This window comes from Callithrix jacchus, chromosome 7, assembly GCF_049354715.1.
Source record: "Callithrix jacchus isolate 240 chromosome 7, calJac240_pri, whole genome shotgun sequence".
NCBI lineage: Eukaryota > Metazoa > Chordata > Mammalia > Primates > Cebidae > Callithrix > Callithrix jacchus.
In genome coordinates, this window is record NC_133508.1 from 64,445,162 (window position 1) to 64,461,593 (window position 16,432).

The 16,432-nt window shown below is 41.1% G+C and overlaps 1 protein-coding gene across 1 annotated transcript in view; it reads left to right on the forward strand.

The window, feature by feature from the left end:
- STX12 (syntaxin 12) overlaps nt 1-16,432 on the forward strand; it is a 50,945-nt gene that overhangs the window by 5,932 nt on the left and 28,581 nt on the right. Inside the window, exons 2-3 of the mRNA XM_002750499.7 lie at nt 10,677-10,746; nt 13,823-13,922. Of these exons, the coding sequence (XP_002750545.3) occupies nt 10,677-10,746; nt 13,823-13,922 (170 nt within the window). The remainder of the gene's footprint in view (nt 1-10,676; nt 10,747-13,822; nt 13,923-16,432) is intronic.

A 16,432-nucleotide genomic window follows, 5' to 3' on the forward strand; every position in this document is an offset into this window, starting at 1 on the left:
GCAGATCACCTGAGGTCTTGGCTCCTCAGAGTGCTGGGCAACAGAGCAAGATTTCATCTCAGAAAAAAAAAACAACAGCATTTCTGTTATTTATGTTGCTAATTGATGTGATCTTGTTTACTAACAAAATAAGAAGAATGGAGTTCTCACTCTGTCACCCAGGCTGGAATGCAGTGGTGCAATCAAAGCCCACTGTAACCTGAAACTCTTGGTCTTTAGCGACCCTCCTACTTCAGTCTGCCAAGTAGCTAGGACTGCAGGTATATGCCACTGCACCTGGCAAATTGTAAACATGTTTGAGAGATGGGGGTCCCGGTGTGTTGCCCAGGCTGGTCTTGAATTCCTGACTTCAAGTCATCCTCCGACCTCAGTCTCCCAAAGCAGGAAGAGTTGAAATTTTAAAACGGATTGTTATAAAATCCTTGGGGTTCTACTTTCAAAGTTATTTTCATGTTTGCCCTTTATTTTTTGTTTCTTTGCTATCCTCTTAAGTCTTCATCAGCTCAACATCTGTTTTCCAACAGCATACTCATAGTGTCTCTGATTATGGTCTCGCCTCATTCTAGTTTATACTGATAATGCTATCAGCAATATGTCTAAAGTCCTGTTTTCATTATACTGCTCACTTCCTCAAGAGCGTACAGTGGCTCTCTCGTCTGCTGAATCAGATGTTAACATTCCACCTTGCTTTCACTCTCTATAATTTTAACACAAATTAGCCATATTTTCTACTCTCCTCACTCTTTGCTAGGCAGGCTATTTTCTTTACGTTCCTCAACTCCATATTTCCGTTTATATTTTGCTCATTTGGTTCCTCCTTTTTTTTAGTATCTTTCCTCTCCCTATCTCATTGGCTATCTAAGTTATACAAATCCTTTGAGTTGTGCATAAATCCTGCTCATAGCAAATAAGTCTTCCTTTGCTTTTTTTTTGAGACAGAGTCTTGCTTTGTCTCCTAGGCTGGGGTGCAGTGGGGCGATCTCGGCTCACTGCAACTTCCGCCTCCCAGGTTTAAGTGATTCTCCTGCCTCAGCCTCCTGAATAGCTGGGATTACAGGTGTACACCACCATGCCTGACTCATTTTTGTATTTTTTGTGGAGACAGTGTTTCATCATGTTGGCCAGGTTAGTGTCAAACTCCTGACCTCAGGTGATCTGCCCACCTTGGCCTCCCAGAGTGCTGGGATTTCAGGCGCCCAGACTTCCTTTGCTTTTGAAAGATAAAGTGAAATCAGAAAGATCATGGACTCTTCGGGGTCAACGGATCTGTGACTGAAACCCTCCTCCTCCGTGTGTTAACCTCAAGCAGGTTATTTTCCCTGTAACCTCATTTATAAAATGAGTGGAATTATTAAAAGGGGATGTTTGAGGCTGGGCACAGTGGCTCACACCTACAATCCCAGCACTTTGGGAGGCTGAGGCGGGTGGTTCTCTTGAGCTCAGGAGTTCAAGACCAGCATGGGCAACTTGGTGAAATTCCAGCTCGACCAAAAATACAAGAATTAGCTGGGTACAGTGGCACGTGCCTGTAGTCCCAGCTACTTGGGAGGCTGAGGTGGGCAGATCACTTGAGCCCAGGAGGTCATGATACTGCACTCCAGCCTGGGTGACAGAGTGAGACGCTGTCTCAAAAAAAAAGGGATGTTTGAAAGTGTCTACTATACTGCCTGGCACATAGTAGGCACTTGGGTGACATTATTGTTATTTTTTTAATTTATTTATTCTTGAGACGGAGTCTCACACTGTTGCTCGGGCTGGAGTGCAGTTGCACCTTCTCAACTCACTGTAACCTCTGCCTCCCAGGTTCACATGATTCTCCTGCCTCTGCCTCCCAGGCAGGGGGCACTACAGGTACACATCACCATGCCTGACTAATTTTTTGTAGTTCTAGTTGAGATGGAGTTTCACTATGTTGGTCAGACTAGTCTTGAACTCCTGACCTTGTGATCCTCCTGCCTCAGCCTCCCAAAGTGCTGGATTACAGGTGTGAGCCACCATGCCTGGCCTAATGTTGGGGATTTTTTTTTTTTTTTTAGACAGAGCCTCACACTGTCGCCCAACCTGTAGTGCAGTGGCATGATCTCAGCTCACTGTAATCTCACCACCACGCCCAGCTAATTTTTTTGTGTTTTTAGTAGAGACAGGGTTTCACCATGTTGGCTAGGATGGTCTCGATCTCCTGACCTTGTGATCCACCTGCCTTGGCCTCCCAAAGTGCTGGATTACAGGCGTGAGCCACTGTGCCCTGCCTAATTTTTGTATTTTTGGTAGAGACAGGGTTTCACCATGTTGGCTAGGCTGGTCTTGAACTTCTGACCTCAGGTTATTCACTCTCCTTGGCCTCTCAAAGTGCTGGGATTACAGGCATGAGCCACCACACCTGACCCCAGTGGTGGCATCATTAATGCTTGTTGAATCCCTAGCCTCATATAGTTAAGTAGTTAGATAGGCAGGCTCAGGAGTCATTCTGCCAGGATTTGAATGCTAGATTTTTTTACTAGCTGTGTAAACATATTGCCTTACCTATTTCTCAGTTTTCTCATTGTTAAAATGGAATTAATAATACCTACTTCATAGGGTTGTGATGATTAAATGAGATAATTCATGTAGAGTGCCTGCTGCATAGTAAGTGCTGAAGAAATGTTAGCTATCATTTTGGTGTTTTTCCTTTGAATGCATAATACAAGCAGTTTTCCCTCATGGTTTAGCATTTACTTACATATTCTTTAATTAATTCAAGCTTTCTGACATTGTCACCCCAAGCAGAGAGATCACTGTTAGTTTTGTGGAGACAGAGAGACCTTGCATTATACATTTCTCTTTAGCCACAGTGCCTGGACCAATAGTGGAGATGTAGTTGGCATTCAATATGTACTTAATTGATATTATCACTGCTAAGTACATTTTTCTTGGTCTTGAGTTTGATAGTAATAGCTGTCTTTAATTGAGTGCTTTTATGTGCCAGACATTGTTCTAAATTTAGCTTCGTATCATCTCATTTCATCCTCACAACAACCATATGAAGATTCTCTTATTCTTATTTTTTAGGCGAGGAAACTAAGGCATAGAGGAGTGGAGACTTACTTAAAATCACTTTGCTAGGAAGTGGCGGAACCAGGACAAGCATAGGCATAGGAAGTGGTTTTTTGTTTGTTCGTTTTTTTGTTTTGAGACAGGGTCTCACTCTGTCACCCAGGATGGAGTACAGTGGTGCCATCATAGCTCACTGCAACCTCGAACTCAAGGGATTCCCCGCTGCCTCCACCTTCTGAGTAGCTTGGACTACAGGCACATGCCACCATGTCTAGCTAATTCTTAAATTTTTTGTAGAGACAGAGCTCACTTTGTTGCGCAGGCTGGTATCAAACTCCTGGGTTCAAGTGATCCTCCCACCTTGGCCTCCCAAAGTGCTGGAGTTGCAGGCATGAGCCACCATGCCTGGCCACATAGGCAGTCTTAATTCAGAGCCTATGATATGAATTACATAGAACCATTACATATTCTGAAGCTGAAATAGTTAATGGAAAATTATACTTTTGATACTTAATATCCATGTTCACTTTAGTTTAGATCTTTATTATTATAGCACAGTGGCTTTTTTTTTTTTTTTTTCAAGACAAGTTTTCACCATGTTGGTCATGCTGGTCTTAAACTCCTGACCTCAGGTGATCCGCCCGCCTTGGCCTCCAAAGTGCTTGGATTATAGGTGTGAGCCACCATGTCTGGCCTACAGTGGCTATTTTTTAAAGTCAGGTTGTGGGGGTACGGTGGCTCACACCTGTAATCTCAGCACTTTGGGAGGCCAAGGTGGGCGGATCGCCTGAGGTCAGGAGTTGGAGACCAGCCTGGCTAACGTGGTGAAACCCCGTCTCCACTAAAAATACAAAAATTAACTGGGTGTGGTAGTGGGCGCCTGTAATCCCATCTACTTGGGAAGCTGAGACAGGAGAATTCCTTGGACCCGAGAGGCAGAGGTTGCAGTGAGCTGAGTCCATGCCATTGCATTCCAGCCTGGGCAACAAGAGCAAAATTCCATCTCAAAAAAATAAAAAAAATTTTAAAAAGGTAATTTTCATTGTAGTATGAAATGAAAAAACAGAATGTAAACCTAATTTTCAGAGTAAAACACTGAGATGACTTCATTTTCATGATCACCACATAGGCTATCATTTTCTCATTTGGTGTAAATAATGTTTTTTGTTGTTGAATTTGTTTTATTTTAAATACTGAATTAGAGTATTAGATCCTGTCAAATGAAGAGAAATCTTTTTCCCACCTCTATGGTAGTTACTTTCAATATAATTTGACTTTGCTTTGACTTTGCTTTGGATGAGGTTCATTTGGAGATGCAGATTCTGCTGATATCAGCTAAAAGCACGTAAGGAATTTGCAGTTTAGAGTTGTTCCTAGTGTGGATGTTAGCTGTACTGTATAATAATTTGATTTGCTTCATGCTCTTTTATATGTTTTAGCCAGGATATGCTTTTTAAAATGAGAGGTTAGTGATAGGAGAAATTGAGTCCTAGCTTTGTTGTTGTTGTTTTGTTTTGAGATGGAGTCTTGCTCTGTTGCCCAGGCTGGAGTGCATTGCTGCCAGCTCAGCTCACTGCAACCTCCACTCCCGGGTTCAGATGATTCTCCTGCCTCAGCCTCCGGAAAAGCTGAGACTACAGGCACATGCTACCATGCCTGGCTAATTTTTATATTTTCAGTAGAGACAGGTTTCACCATGTTGGCCAGGCTAGTCTCAAAACTCCCGACCTTAGGTGAACCATCTACCTCAGCCTCCCAAAGTGCTGGGATTACAGGCATGAGCCACCATGCCCTTGGCACATACCCACCATCATGAGGCATAGTTTTAAAAAGAACAGAATTGCTCGTATAGAACTGAAGGACTTGTCTTTACCTTTGGCCTAGTCATCTGGTTTCTAGGATTATGTAACATTTTGTAGGAAATACCCAATTATTTTCATTCAAAAACTTGTAACACATCCATCTAACATAAAACCTTCATTTGCTAGAATGCTTGGAAAGGGAGTTTTCTCATTAACCAAGTTAGCCAGAAGATTCAACTCATCTTGGTAAAAATATTTCCAAAAAACATCACTCTACTTTTTTTTTTTTTTTTTTTGAGACAGTGTCACTCCGTCACCACCAGGTGCCAGCCTGGAGTGCAGTGGCGCGACCTTGGCTCACTGCAACCTCTGCCTCCCGGGTTCAAGCAATTCTCCTGCATCAGCTTCCGGAGTAGCTGGGACTACAGGCGTGCGCCACCGCACCCAGCTAATTTTTTTTTTTTTGTGTATTTTAGTAGAGACAGGGTTTCACAGTGTTGGCCAGGATGTTCTTGATCTCTTGACCTCGTGATCCGCTCGCCTTAGCCTCCCAAAGTGCTGGAATTACAGGTGTGAGCCACCGCACCCGGCCCACTTTACTTTTTAAAATTTTTATTTATTTGTCTCTTTATTTACAGACAGGGTCTTGCTCTGTCACTTAAGCTGGAGTGCAGTGGCATGATCATAGCTCACTGCAGCCTCAAACTCCTGGGCTTGAGTGATTCTCCTGCCTCAGCCTCTTGAGTAGGTAGGACTACAGGCGTGTGCCACCTTGCTTGGCTAATTTTTAAATTTTTTGTAGAGGCGATTCTTACTATGTTGCCCAGGCTGGTCTTGAAACCCTGGCCTCAAGTGATCTGCCCACCTCAGCCTCCCAAAGTGTTGAGATTGTAGGTGTGAGCCACTGTGCCTGGCCTCATTTTTCTTTTTGATATTTTAAGTATACTCAAGGGCAAATAAATATATGTGTAAACACATTGTTCCTTTGTGTGCTTTAGTTTTACTGAAGGTTGCATCTCTTAGATTTAAAATACATGAGTCATTGAGTTACTAGTTTTGAACAAATCCCTGATGTTGGTGGTTTTAGAGGGAAAATACAAAAAGTTCTGCTTCTCTCGGTTCCAGTAAACTACGACACTGTTGTACTTAAGATTTGAGTTTTAGGGTATCTGACCTAAGTCTTGCTGGAAACTTTAAAGAAAATATGTTAATATTTAGGTATTTAGAAACTGTGAATGAAGGCTTAGATTAATTCTGGTATTTAGCTAGCAGATGACCCTATAATGTCCCCAACAGCCCCACTTCCTCAACCCCTCTTTATCTCCACCCCCCCCCCCCCAAATTCAGGTCATCTCAACGAAGGAAATCAGAAAAGTCTAGATGAAGAAGAGTTCTCCACTGAGAAAACACAGAGAACAGCTGATTATTAATTGATTTTTTTCATATTCTATAAAATTCCCGTAGCTCTGTAGCTTATTTAATAAGTTTTGATAGATGGTTAATAACTTGATACTTTGGCATACTTCTAGAGAGTTTCTAAGGAATGTTCTACTTTTTAAAGACAGTCAATAAGAGATCTATCTCCTTAACTTTTTTTGTCAGATCTACCGTTATGTGTCATCATATATTCAGCCATTTTCTGGATGGGCATGTGTGTGTTAGGGATTATACATACACAAAATGAGTAGAATGCAGTCCCTGCCGTCTAGAGGCATACACTCAGTCCAGTCCTATTTGTACCTTGCATTTGCGAAGTTTTAAGTCACCGGTGGAACCTTTCTAAGCCAAACTTCTGGGTTGCAAAAGTATTCCTTGGTTACACAGCATAATTCTGGGACTAGAGCTATTTCACTGTTACTGAATTTTAGAATTGAGCAGTGGTGGGAGTACTTAGAAATCAGTTTTCACATAGTTGTAAGGATTTAATGAGAGAAAATAAAAACCTGACACAAATAGTTTAAGTATTCAGTAAATGTCAGTGAAATCTGAATATCATCTGTAATTAGTGAAAAAGAGACCCAGTCAAATGAAATGACTTGTCTAGAGGCATGCATCTAGTTAGTCATCAAGTCTGGCTTAGGTTTCAGTCCTCATTTTTCCTAGCTTATATTCTTCATTCACATCTTCTGCCTCAAAGACATTGCCATAAATGTAAAAGGGAGGCTAACTCAATCAATAATTAATTATGTATCACCTGGGTACCTGGCACTCTGCTGAACTCTGGTAAGTATAGAGGAGTATTCCCGTAGGTGCCAGGGAGCTGGGGAAGGGAGCAGGTTAGAGCCAGGACATCAGCCTATCTGGAGCAGAGAGTTATTAAGTTAGGGAGTTATCAGATAAGTAGGGTGGGGCTAAGTGGAACACTGGGAAATCTAGGCCTGCCCTGTGTGACTACATTCTTTTTCCTGTAAGACTCAGCCTTTGAGAGAACGTAATGTGGCACATTCCATTGGAGTTAGCCCTGGGTTTGAATTCTGGTTATAATGACACTTCTCAAAACCTCCTATCAGTGATTTCCCATTTCATTAAAATTCCAAGTCCTAATAATTGTTTGCAAGGCCCTATATAATCTGGGTCCCTACGACCTCCTTGGCCACTTCTCTATCCTCTCTTGCTCACTCTGCTTTAGCCATCCTGGCCCAAGCACTCTTGCTTTGGGGACCTCGTACTGATTACCCTCTTCTCCTAGAATACTTCTCCCCCAGATAGCTGTGTGGCTTGATCTTTCACTTCCTTTGGATCTGTGCTCAGTGTCACCTTATCAGAGAGATCGCTCTGACCACCCTATATTAGTAGTATCCTCTGCCCACCACTGTCACTTCAGCCCTTACCTGAATTTATTTCTCTTTATACCACTTATCACTATCTGATATGTTTATTATTTGTCTCTTTTCCTTAGAAGACTCTTGAAAGCAAGTGTCTTCTAGGACACTAAGTGTCCTAGTGTAGAGTAGGTACTCTACTCAGAATGAATGAATGAATGAATGAGTTCTGTAATTCTCACGAGCCTCATTGTGCTCATATGCCACAATGGAATAATAATACTTACTGAAAGGGTTGTTGGAGTCAAATAAGTTAATGCTTGTCAAGCCCAGTGTCTAGTACATAGTAAATGCTCAGTAAATGAAAATTCATGCCCTCTTCCATAAATTGTTTTTATGGCTGTCCAGTTAATAGCTTTAGTGGTATCCTGATTCCCATTTGACTTAGACAAGAAGGACATACCACATGTTAGTGATGAAGACAAGTGGTTGTCATACATAATGCTATCTTAGCAGAATGCAGAAATTATAATGTTTTATGTTTTTCTATGGAACCACTGAGCTATAGGTAACCCTCACTTAGTAGAATAGATATCTTTTAGGGAAGTCTTGTCAAAAGGCAAATTTTGAATTAAGTGAATCCTGTATTTCTGTTATAAGACTGGAATCACATTTTTATTACAGAAACATAGTTTCAAAATAAGATGAAATCTGAAGTGCTACCAACCTGTATATACTTGACTCTGGAAATGTTTGCTTTGTAACTCCAACAAATGCAGTAATTTTGGTTAGGGAGCAATAACTTCCTACTAAGGATTGAGTTGTTGCATTTCTGTTAAGGAATAGAAGCAACCAGCAATCAATTAGAAGATTTTTGCCTAATCATTGCTTCTTATCAGATTTAGGGACTATTAGCATGTCTTGTTATTGAAAGGTAACTGGTACTCAATAAATTTTAGCTTACATTTTACTAATCTTGGTGACCAAATTAGGGACAAGATTATGACTGTGTTCCCCAAATATTGTTATTATAAGAGTACCATTACCAGCCAGGCATGGCGGCTCACACCTGTAATCCCAGCACTTTGGGAGGCCAAGGCTCACCTGAGGTCAGGAGTTTGAGACCAGCCTGACCAACATGGAGAAACCCCGTCTTTACTAAAAATTCAAAAAATTTGCCAGGCGTGGTGATGCATGCCTGTAATCCCAGCTACTTGGGAGGCTGAGGCAGGAGAATCACTTGGACCCGGGTGGTGGAGATTGCATTGAGCTGAGATTGTGCCACTGCACCCAGCCTGGGCAACAGAGTGAGACTCCATCACAAAAAAAAAAAAAAGAGTACCGTTACCAAAAAGTGAATTTGGAACAATTAATTTTTATATTTCAGAATTCTAATAAGTGAGGATTCATTCTTATTGGACATGGGAGCATTATATGTATATTGCCCCTATAATATTCACAAATTATACAATATATATCAGTTTCCTCATTTTCCTCCACTGAGCTGGTCATTTAGCAGGCTGTTTCACAAGTGAAACTGGCATTAATCTAGAGAGGATAGAAAGGGCTCTCACAAAGAAGGTTGAATTTGGCTGGAAGAGCCATATACTTATTGTGTTGTTATTTCTTAAAGTTCTATTGAAACTTGATGATAAGTGTGTTTCCTCTGGTCAATGAGTGCTCTGTTCATATGTTCTGTACTCCATCTACTTGTAATAGAAGACAATGAATGCTCTTGGAAAGCAAGCAAACAAGAAATCATGTAACTTAACTTCCAACATCTATGAATGAAGAAATCTCCCCAACTGTCCCCAGTAACCAGAAAGAGAAAATAGAAAGCAAGACATAAAAGAAATGAAGGGCTCTATTCTCGTTGCAGAAATCAGTAAGGGGCAGAAGTGTTTAGAGCCCCAGGCAGGCTGATGTTAGAGTATTCCTCTTGAATGATAGATGATCAGTTCCCCTGGACCTCTGCTTTCTTGGTCTAGGATAGGGACTTAAACATCCAGGATTCAAATATTACCACTCCTAGTCCTAGCAAATATCTGGAAAAAGCTAGAGAGGGCTGCACAAAAGCACAAAACCATATATTTGACTGTAATGTGGTATAGAGAGCACAGTTGAAAGAACATAGCCATTGGAATCTGATGTCCCTGGCACTGGATTTTTTGCTCTGCTACTTATTGATTGTATATACTTATATAAAATACTTAACCTCTCTAAATACATTTTCTTACCTGCAAAATGAAGGTATATCTACTTGAGATTGCTGTTGTGAAAATTAATAAGAGAATATACACAAAGCTCTTAGTATATACTGCCTGGAACTTAGAGGTGTTCAATTGGTGGTAACCTATTATTAATAATAAATATACATTGTCCTTCCAAAAATATTTGCTATAGAATTATTGTATTTGATTTGATTTTTTAAATTGTTGCAAATTGATATCTGGCCTAGAGGCCCTTCTAAAGGCGTTAAAAATTTTAACAGGGCCGGGCGCAGTGGCTCAAGCCTGTAATCCCAGCACTTTGGGAGGCTGAGGCAGGTGGATCATGAGGTCAACACATCGAGACCATCCTGGTCAACATGGTGAAACCCCGTCTCTACTAAAAAATTACAAAAAATTAGCTGGGCACGGTGGCGCGTGCCTGTAATCCTAGCTACTCAGGAGGCTGAGGCAGGAGAATTGCCTGAACTCAGGGGGCGGAGGTTGCGGTAAGCCGAGATCGCGCCATTGCACTCCAGCCTGGGTAACAAGAGCAAAACTCCATCTTAAAAAAAAAAAAATTTTTTTAACAATTGCAATGGGAGATCTAGAAAAATTAGCAAATATTGGGGGGATGATAAAACCACCACCTACTAGTTAGTAACATAGTTACTCTACAGGAGAAAGGTGAACCTTGTAATTAGTTTTTGGAGGAATGTGTGTGTCGAGGTTTTGATCGTAGCATGGTCTCTATTAGTTTGCATGTATTAATATTTATTTTGAGTGTGAAGAAACCAGGGAGCTTAGAAGTAGGGTACTTGTGATGAATGTATTTTTCTTTTAAATAAATCTTTTTCTTCCTATCTCCCCAGCTGCTCAGATAAAGAATTTGATGAGCCAGCTAGGAACTAAGCAGGACTCAACCAAGCTACAGGAAAATCTGTGAGTAACTTCCTGACAAGGTTGGGTTTTGTGAAGACCATTTGAGGACAGTGTCCTTGCTGCATGGCAGCTTAGGTTTCAGGTCTGGGAAGTCAGAGTGAGAGGCAGTGGGTCATAAAGTAATAGTTAGATTTAAAAAGAGGGGCAACAAAGTATATTAATGGATTGTGATCTCCACTGCCTTTCAATGTCCTTGAACTCTAGTTCTTTCTCCTCTTAGGCAGTTTAGCAGAACAATTTAGGGAAGTAAAGAAGGGAACTTGTACCACTGTTACACTACTCTGCTCACAACTCTGTCTAAATAAGCTTCCTTGTTGGCATAGGACTCCTAATGATCTAGTCTAATTGGATTTCCAGCTGCAGTCAGCCTTCCATATCCATTTCTTCTGTACCTGTGGAATCAACCAAGCACAGATAGAAAACATTCAGAAAAAAGGTTTTCTACTGAAGATGTACAGACTTTTTTCCTTGTCATTATTACTGAAATACAGCATAATAATGATTTACATAGTATTTACATTGTACTAGGTACTATAAGTAATCTAGAGATGATTTAAAATATACAAAAGGGGGTCCTGGCACAATGGCTCACTCCTGCAATCCCAGCACTTTGGGACGCCAAGGCGGGTTGAACACCTGAGGTCAGGAGTTCAAGACCAGGCTGGCTAACATGGTGAAACCCTGTCTCTACTAATAATACAAAAATCAGCTGGGAGTAGTCACAGCTGCTCGGGAGGCTGAGGCAGGAGAATAGCTTGAACCCAGAAAGCGGAGATTGCAGTGAGTTGAGTGAGACTGTCTCAAAAAAATAAAAATAAAAATAAAAAATAAAGTATATAGGCTGGGCACAGTGGCTCACGCCTGTAATCCTAGCACTTTGGGAGGCCTAGGTGGGTGGATCTCCTGAGGTCGGGAGTTTGAGACCAGCTTGACCAACATGGAGAAACTAAAAATAGAAAATTAGCCGGGCATGGTGGCGCATGCCTGTAATCCCAGCTACTCGGGAAGCTGAGACAGGAGAATTGCTTGAACGCAGGAGACAGAGGTTGTGGTGAGCCACGATCATGCCATTGCACTCCAGCCTGGGAGACAAGAGCGAAACTTCGTCTCAAAAAATAGTAATAGCTGGGCGCCGTGGCGCGTGCCTGTAGTCCCAGCTACTCGGGAGGCTGAGGAGGTAGGATCGCTTGAGCCCAGGAGCTCTGGGCTGTAGTGCGCTATGCTGATCGGGTGTCCGCGCTAAGTTTGGCATCAATATGGTGACCTCCTAGGAGCAGAGGACCACCAGGTTGCCTAAGGAAGGCTGAACTGGCACAGGCTGGAAATGGAGCAGGTCAAAACTCCCGTGCTGATTAGTAGTGGGATCGCTCCTGTTAATAGCCACTGCATTCCAGCCTGGGCAACATAGCGAGACCCTGTCTCTAAAAAAAAACTAAAAATAAATAAATAAAAATTTTAAAAATAATTATACGGAGGGGTATGCATAGGTTCTATGCAAATGTTAAGCAATTTTATATCAAGGATTGGAGGGAGGAGGCCCTGGAACCAATCCCCCATGAATACTGAGGGACCACTGCCTATATCTTATTAGCAAAAGGTATTCAGAATGGCCCAAGGGGAGCCTGAGGGAGAGAATGGCAGACTGATAGTAGGGACTCCTGACTCTTTTTATCACATCCTCTTCTGCTCCATTTCCGCTTTTAGTGCTATTCTTTATCTTTAAAATGTACTGAGCAATATTTTTTGTTTCCTGCCCTAGGCAGTATGAGGTGAAAGAATGACTATTATTGTGAGCTTTTTCCAGGGAAATATGAAATATCTCTGGATATTTTAATACTGCCTGGGATGTTCAAGCCCCTGATTGAGTCCCTCTTGCTTTTGACTTTTTTTTTTTTTTAATCCTGGAGAACCATTTGCAGTAAAAAACAAACAAACAAAATATTAATAATTAGTAGTGTGGTATGTTAGCCCATTTGGGCTACTACAACAACATATCATAAACTGAATAGCTTATAAACAACAAATTTATTTCTCATAGTTCTGGAGGCTGGGAAGTCCAGTGTCAAGGCACTGGCAGATACAGTGTCTGGTGAGGGCCCGCTTTTTCATAGATGGCGCCTTCTTCCTGTGTCCTCACTTGGTGGAAGAGGCAAGGCAGCTCTTTGGGGCCTCTTTTATAAGGGCACTGCTTCTATTCATGAGGTCTTTACTCTCATGATCCAATCACCCCCCAAAGGACCCCAACTCATAATACTGTCACCTTGGGAATTAGGATTTCAACATATGAATGTTGCAGGGACACTAACATTCAGACCATAGCATATGGTTTCACTGTCCTCCCAGAAAACCTTTGTAGAAATGGCTGAGTAGTAAAGGAAACCACACACGAAAGGAGTACTTTTTGTATTTCTGCTTTCAGTTCCACTTACTGTGTTACATATACTTTCCTCTGCAATTCCCCTTCCTCCGTACTCCTTTTGTATTTTTAAACAGGTAGGGCTTCTTTGTTTTGAAGAGAAGAGCCAGAAAGTCAGGTATAAAAAGCAGGTAGGAAGCCAAGGATAAGGCTGGAAAAGAGTGAGCTTTAAGCAAGAGCATGGGATTAGATCTTTGGAGGTGATTCACTAGAGTAGGTAGGAAGCTATGCTTTCAATACACATTTCATCTAACCATCTGTGCCTAGCTCTAGTCAATGACTGTGACAGACACTTAACGATTCAGAACTCCTGGACAATAAGAGAGTTCAGTTTGTTTAAACTACTTGATTCAGCTGTGAGCAGCAGTTGTTCTTTTTATATTTTTATCAGAACTGCTGACATGCTTTTCTTTTCTTCCCTGGTCTCTGCTTCCTTCAGCAGGTTATTGAAGCAGATTCTTTCTGCTCGGTGAAGATACCTTGAAGTGGGTTTGCCTGGGTAATATGTCTGGAATGTGTTGTGAACCTGGGCATCTAGGGACTCATTTCTTCAAATCGCCCTTCATTCCCTTCATTATGAGACACTCTCAGAACAAAGCGGTTTGAGTATAGCCCTCTCAAGAAGTGAGAACATCCTGAAACATATCTTTTCTCTCTTAGGCAACAGTTACAACACTCCACAAATCAGCTCGCCAAGGAAACAAATGAATTGCTGAAAGAATTAGGGTCCTTGCCCCTTCCCTTATCTGCTTCTGAACAGGTTGGTATTTTCTGTTTTGTTTTGTTTATTAATAGGAAAACTTTGTGTTAATAGAAAGGCAGTATACAAAAAAAATACGTTGGCCTTTGTTTCTAGACAGACTTCCTCTGCACCTCAGTTTCTTCTCCATAAAGTGGGGGATATGTGACTGTGGGGGCAATAGAAAGAATGTACACACCAGGTGTGGCAAATTGCCTGCATTTAGTAGGTAATCAATATATGGTGGCTGCTGCTATTAATAACATTATTAATATATTCATAAAATGGATTTAACTGAAGAGGAATCTCAACATTTGTATGTCTTTGGGGTTTGGCTAGCAGTTTTATGTTTGTAGGCTTGCTCCTTTCTCCTGTTTTTTTTTTTTTTTTAATTATTTTTATCATTGTTGTTATTTTAGATATGGGGTCTTCCTCTGTCACCTAGGCTAAAGTGCAGTGGTGCAATCGTAGCTCACTGTAGCCTCACACTTCTGTGCTCAAGCAATCCTCTCCCCTCAGCCTCCTGAGTAGCCATGACTGGAGGCATATACCACCAGAACCAGCTAATTTTAACAGTTTTTTTTTTGTATAGACAGGGTCTTGCTTTGTTTCTCAGTCTGGTATCGAACTCCTGGCTTCAAGCAATCATCCCACCTCCGCCTTCCAAAGTGATGGAATTTCAGGCATGAGCCACGGTGCCCAGCCTTCCTAGTTTGTTTAGTATCCATTATCTGTAAATTTTTTTTTTTTTTGGGCGGGGGAGGAAGGCAGGAAGGGAGGGAAGAAGGATGGTAGGGAGGAAGGAAGGGATGAGGGAAGGAAGGGAGGAAGCAGGGAGGGAGGGAGGGAAGGGAAGGAAAGAAATCAAGCAATGAGAGAGACATTGCGGACCTGGATCTAGAGGTTTACAAGTTGATTTCTTTTTTTTTGAGAGAAGGAAAGAAAAAAAAAATAAGTAAAGGAGAGGAAGAAAGAGGAAGAAAAAGAGGGAGAGTAAATGGAAATATTGCTTTATTTTGAAAAAATTGGGTATTAATAATGGCCAATCAATGTTTCATTTAAACTTATGGGTAGGTGTGATGTGGTATTGACAAGAATGTATATTTTGTGTATTTGAAGTGGAGAGCTCTATAAATATTTATTAAGTTTACTTGTTCCAGATCTGAGTTCGAGTCCTTGATATCCTTATTAATTTTCTATCTCATTGAGTCTAAGTCTCGTATCTGGGTGTTAGGATCGTTAGCTCTTGTTGTTGCATTGATCCTTTTACCACTGTATCTTTGTTGCTTTAAAATCTATTTTATCCGATACGAGAATTGCAACTCCTGCTTTTTATTTATTTATTATTTATTTTTGCTCTCCATTTGGTTGGTAAATCTTTCTCCATCCCTTTGTTTTGAGTCTTTGTGTATCCTTGCATGTGAAACAGGTCTGGATGTAACATGCCATTGGGTTTTGGCTGTGTCTTTTGATTGGGGGATTTAGTCAATTTAAATTTAGGGTTACTGCCATTTGATGTTGACCGGCTGTTTTATCCATTCGTTGGTATAAATTCTTCTTTATGTTGGTGCTCTTTACTTTTTGGTGTATTTTTAGAAAGGCTAATACTGGTTGTTTCTTTCTGTGTGTAATGCTTCTTTCAGAAGCTCTTGTAAAGCAGGCCTGGTGGTAATAAAATCTCTGAGTTCTTGCTTGTTCCTAAAAGATTTTCTTTTTCCTTCAGTTGTGAAGCTTAGTTTGGCTGGATATGAAATTCTGGGTTGAAGGTTCTGTTCTTTGAGGATGTTGAATATTGGCCCCCACTCTCTTCTGGCTTGTAGAGTTTCTGCTGAGAGATCTGCTGTAAGTCTGATAGGCTTGCCTTTGTGGGTAACATGACCTTTCTCTCTGGCTACCCTTAGTATTTTCTCCTTCGTTTCAACCCTGGTGAATCTAACGATTATGTGCCTTGGGGTTGCTCTTCTTGAGGAATATCTTTGTGGTGTTCTCTGTATTACCTGGGGTTGAATGTTGACCTGCTTTGCTAGTTTAGGAAAATTTTCCTGGATAATATCCTGAAGGGTATTTTCCAGCTTGGATTCATTCTCTCCGTCGCATTCAGGCACACCTATCAAATGTAAATTTGGTCTTTTCACATAGTCCCACATTTCTTGGAGACTTTGCTCATTCCTTTTTATCCTTTTTTCTCTAATCTTTTCTTCACGTTTTATTTCATTAAGTTGGACTTTGACCTCTGATATCTCTTCTTCTGCTTGAACAATTCGAGTGTTTAAACCTGTGCATACTTCTCAGAGTTCCTGTATTGTATTCTTCAGTTCCATTAATTCACTCATACTCCTCTCTAAGTTGTCTATTCTCCATAGGATTTCATCAAACCTTTTTTCAAAGTTCCTAGTTTCTTTACGTTGGGCTACAACATGTTCTTTTAACTCACCGAAGTTTGTTATTATCCATTCCTTGAAGAGTGATTCTGTCATCAGGATGCGCTCGTTCTCCATCAAGCCTTGTTCCATTGTCGATGTGGAACTGTG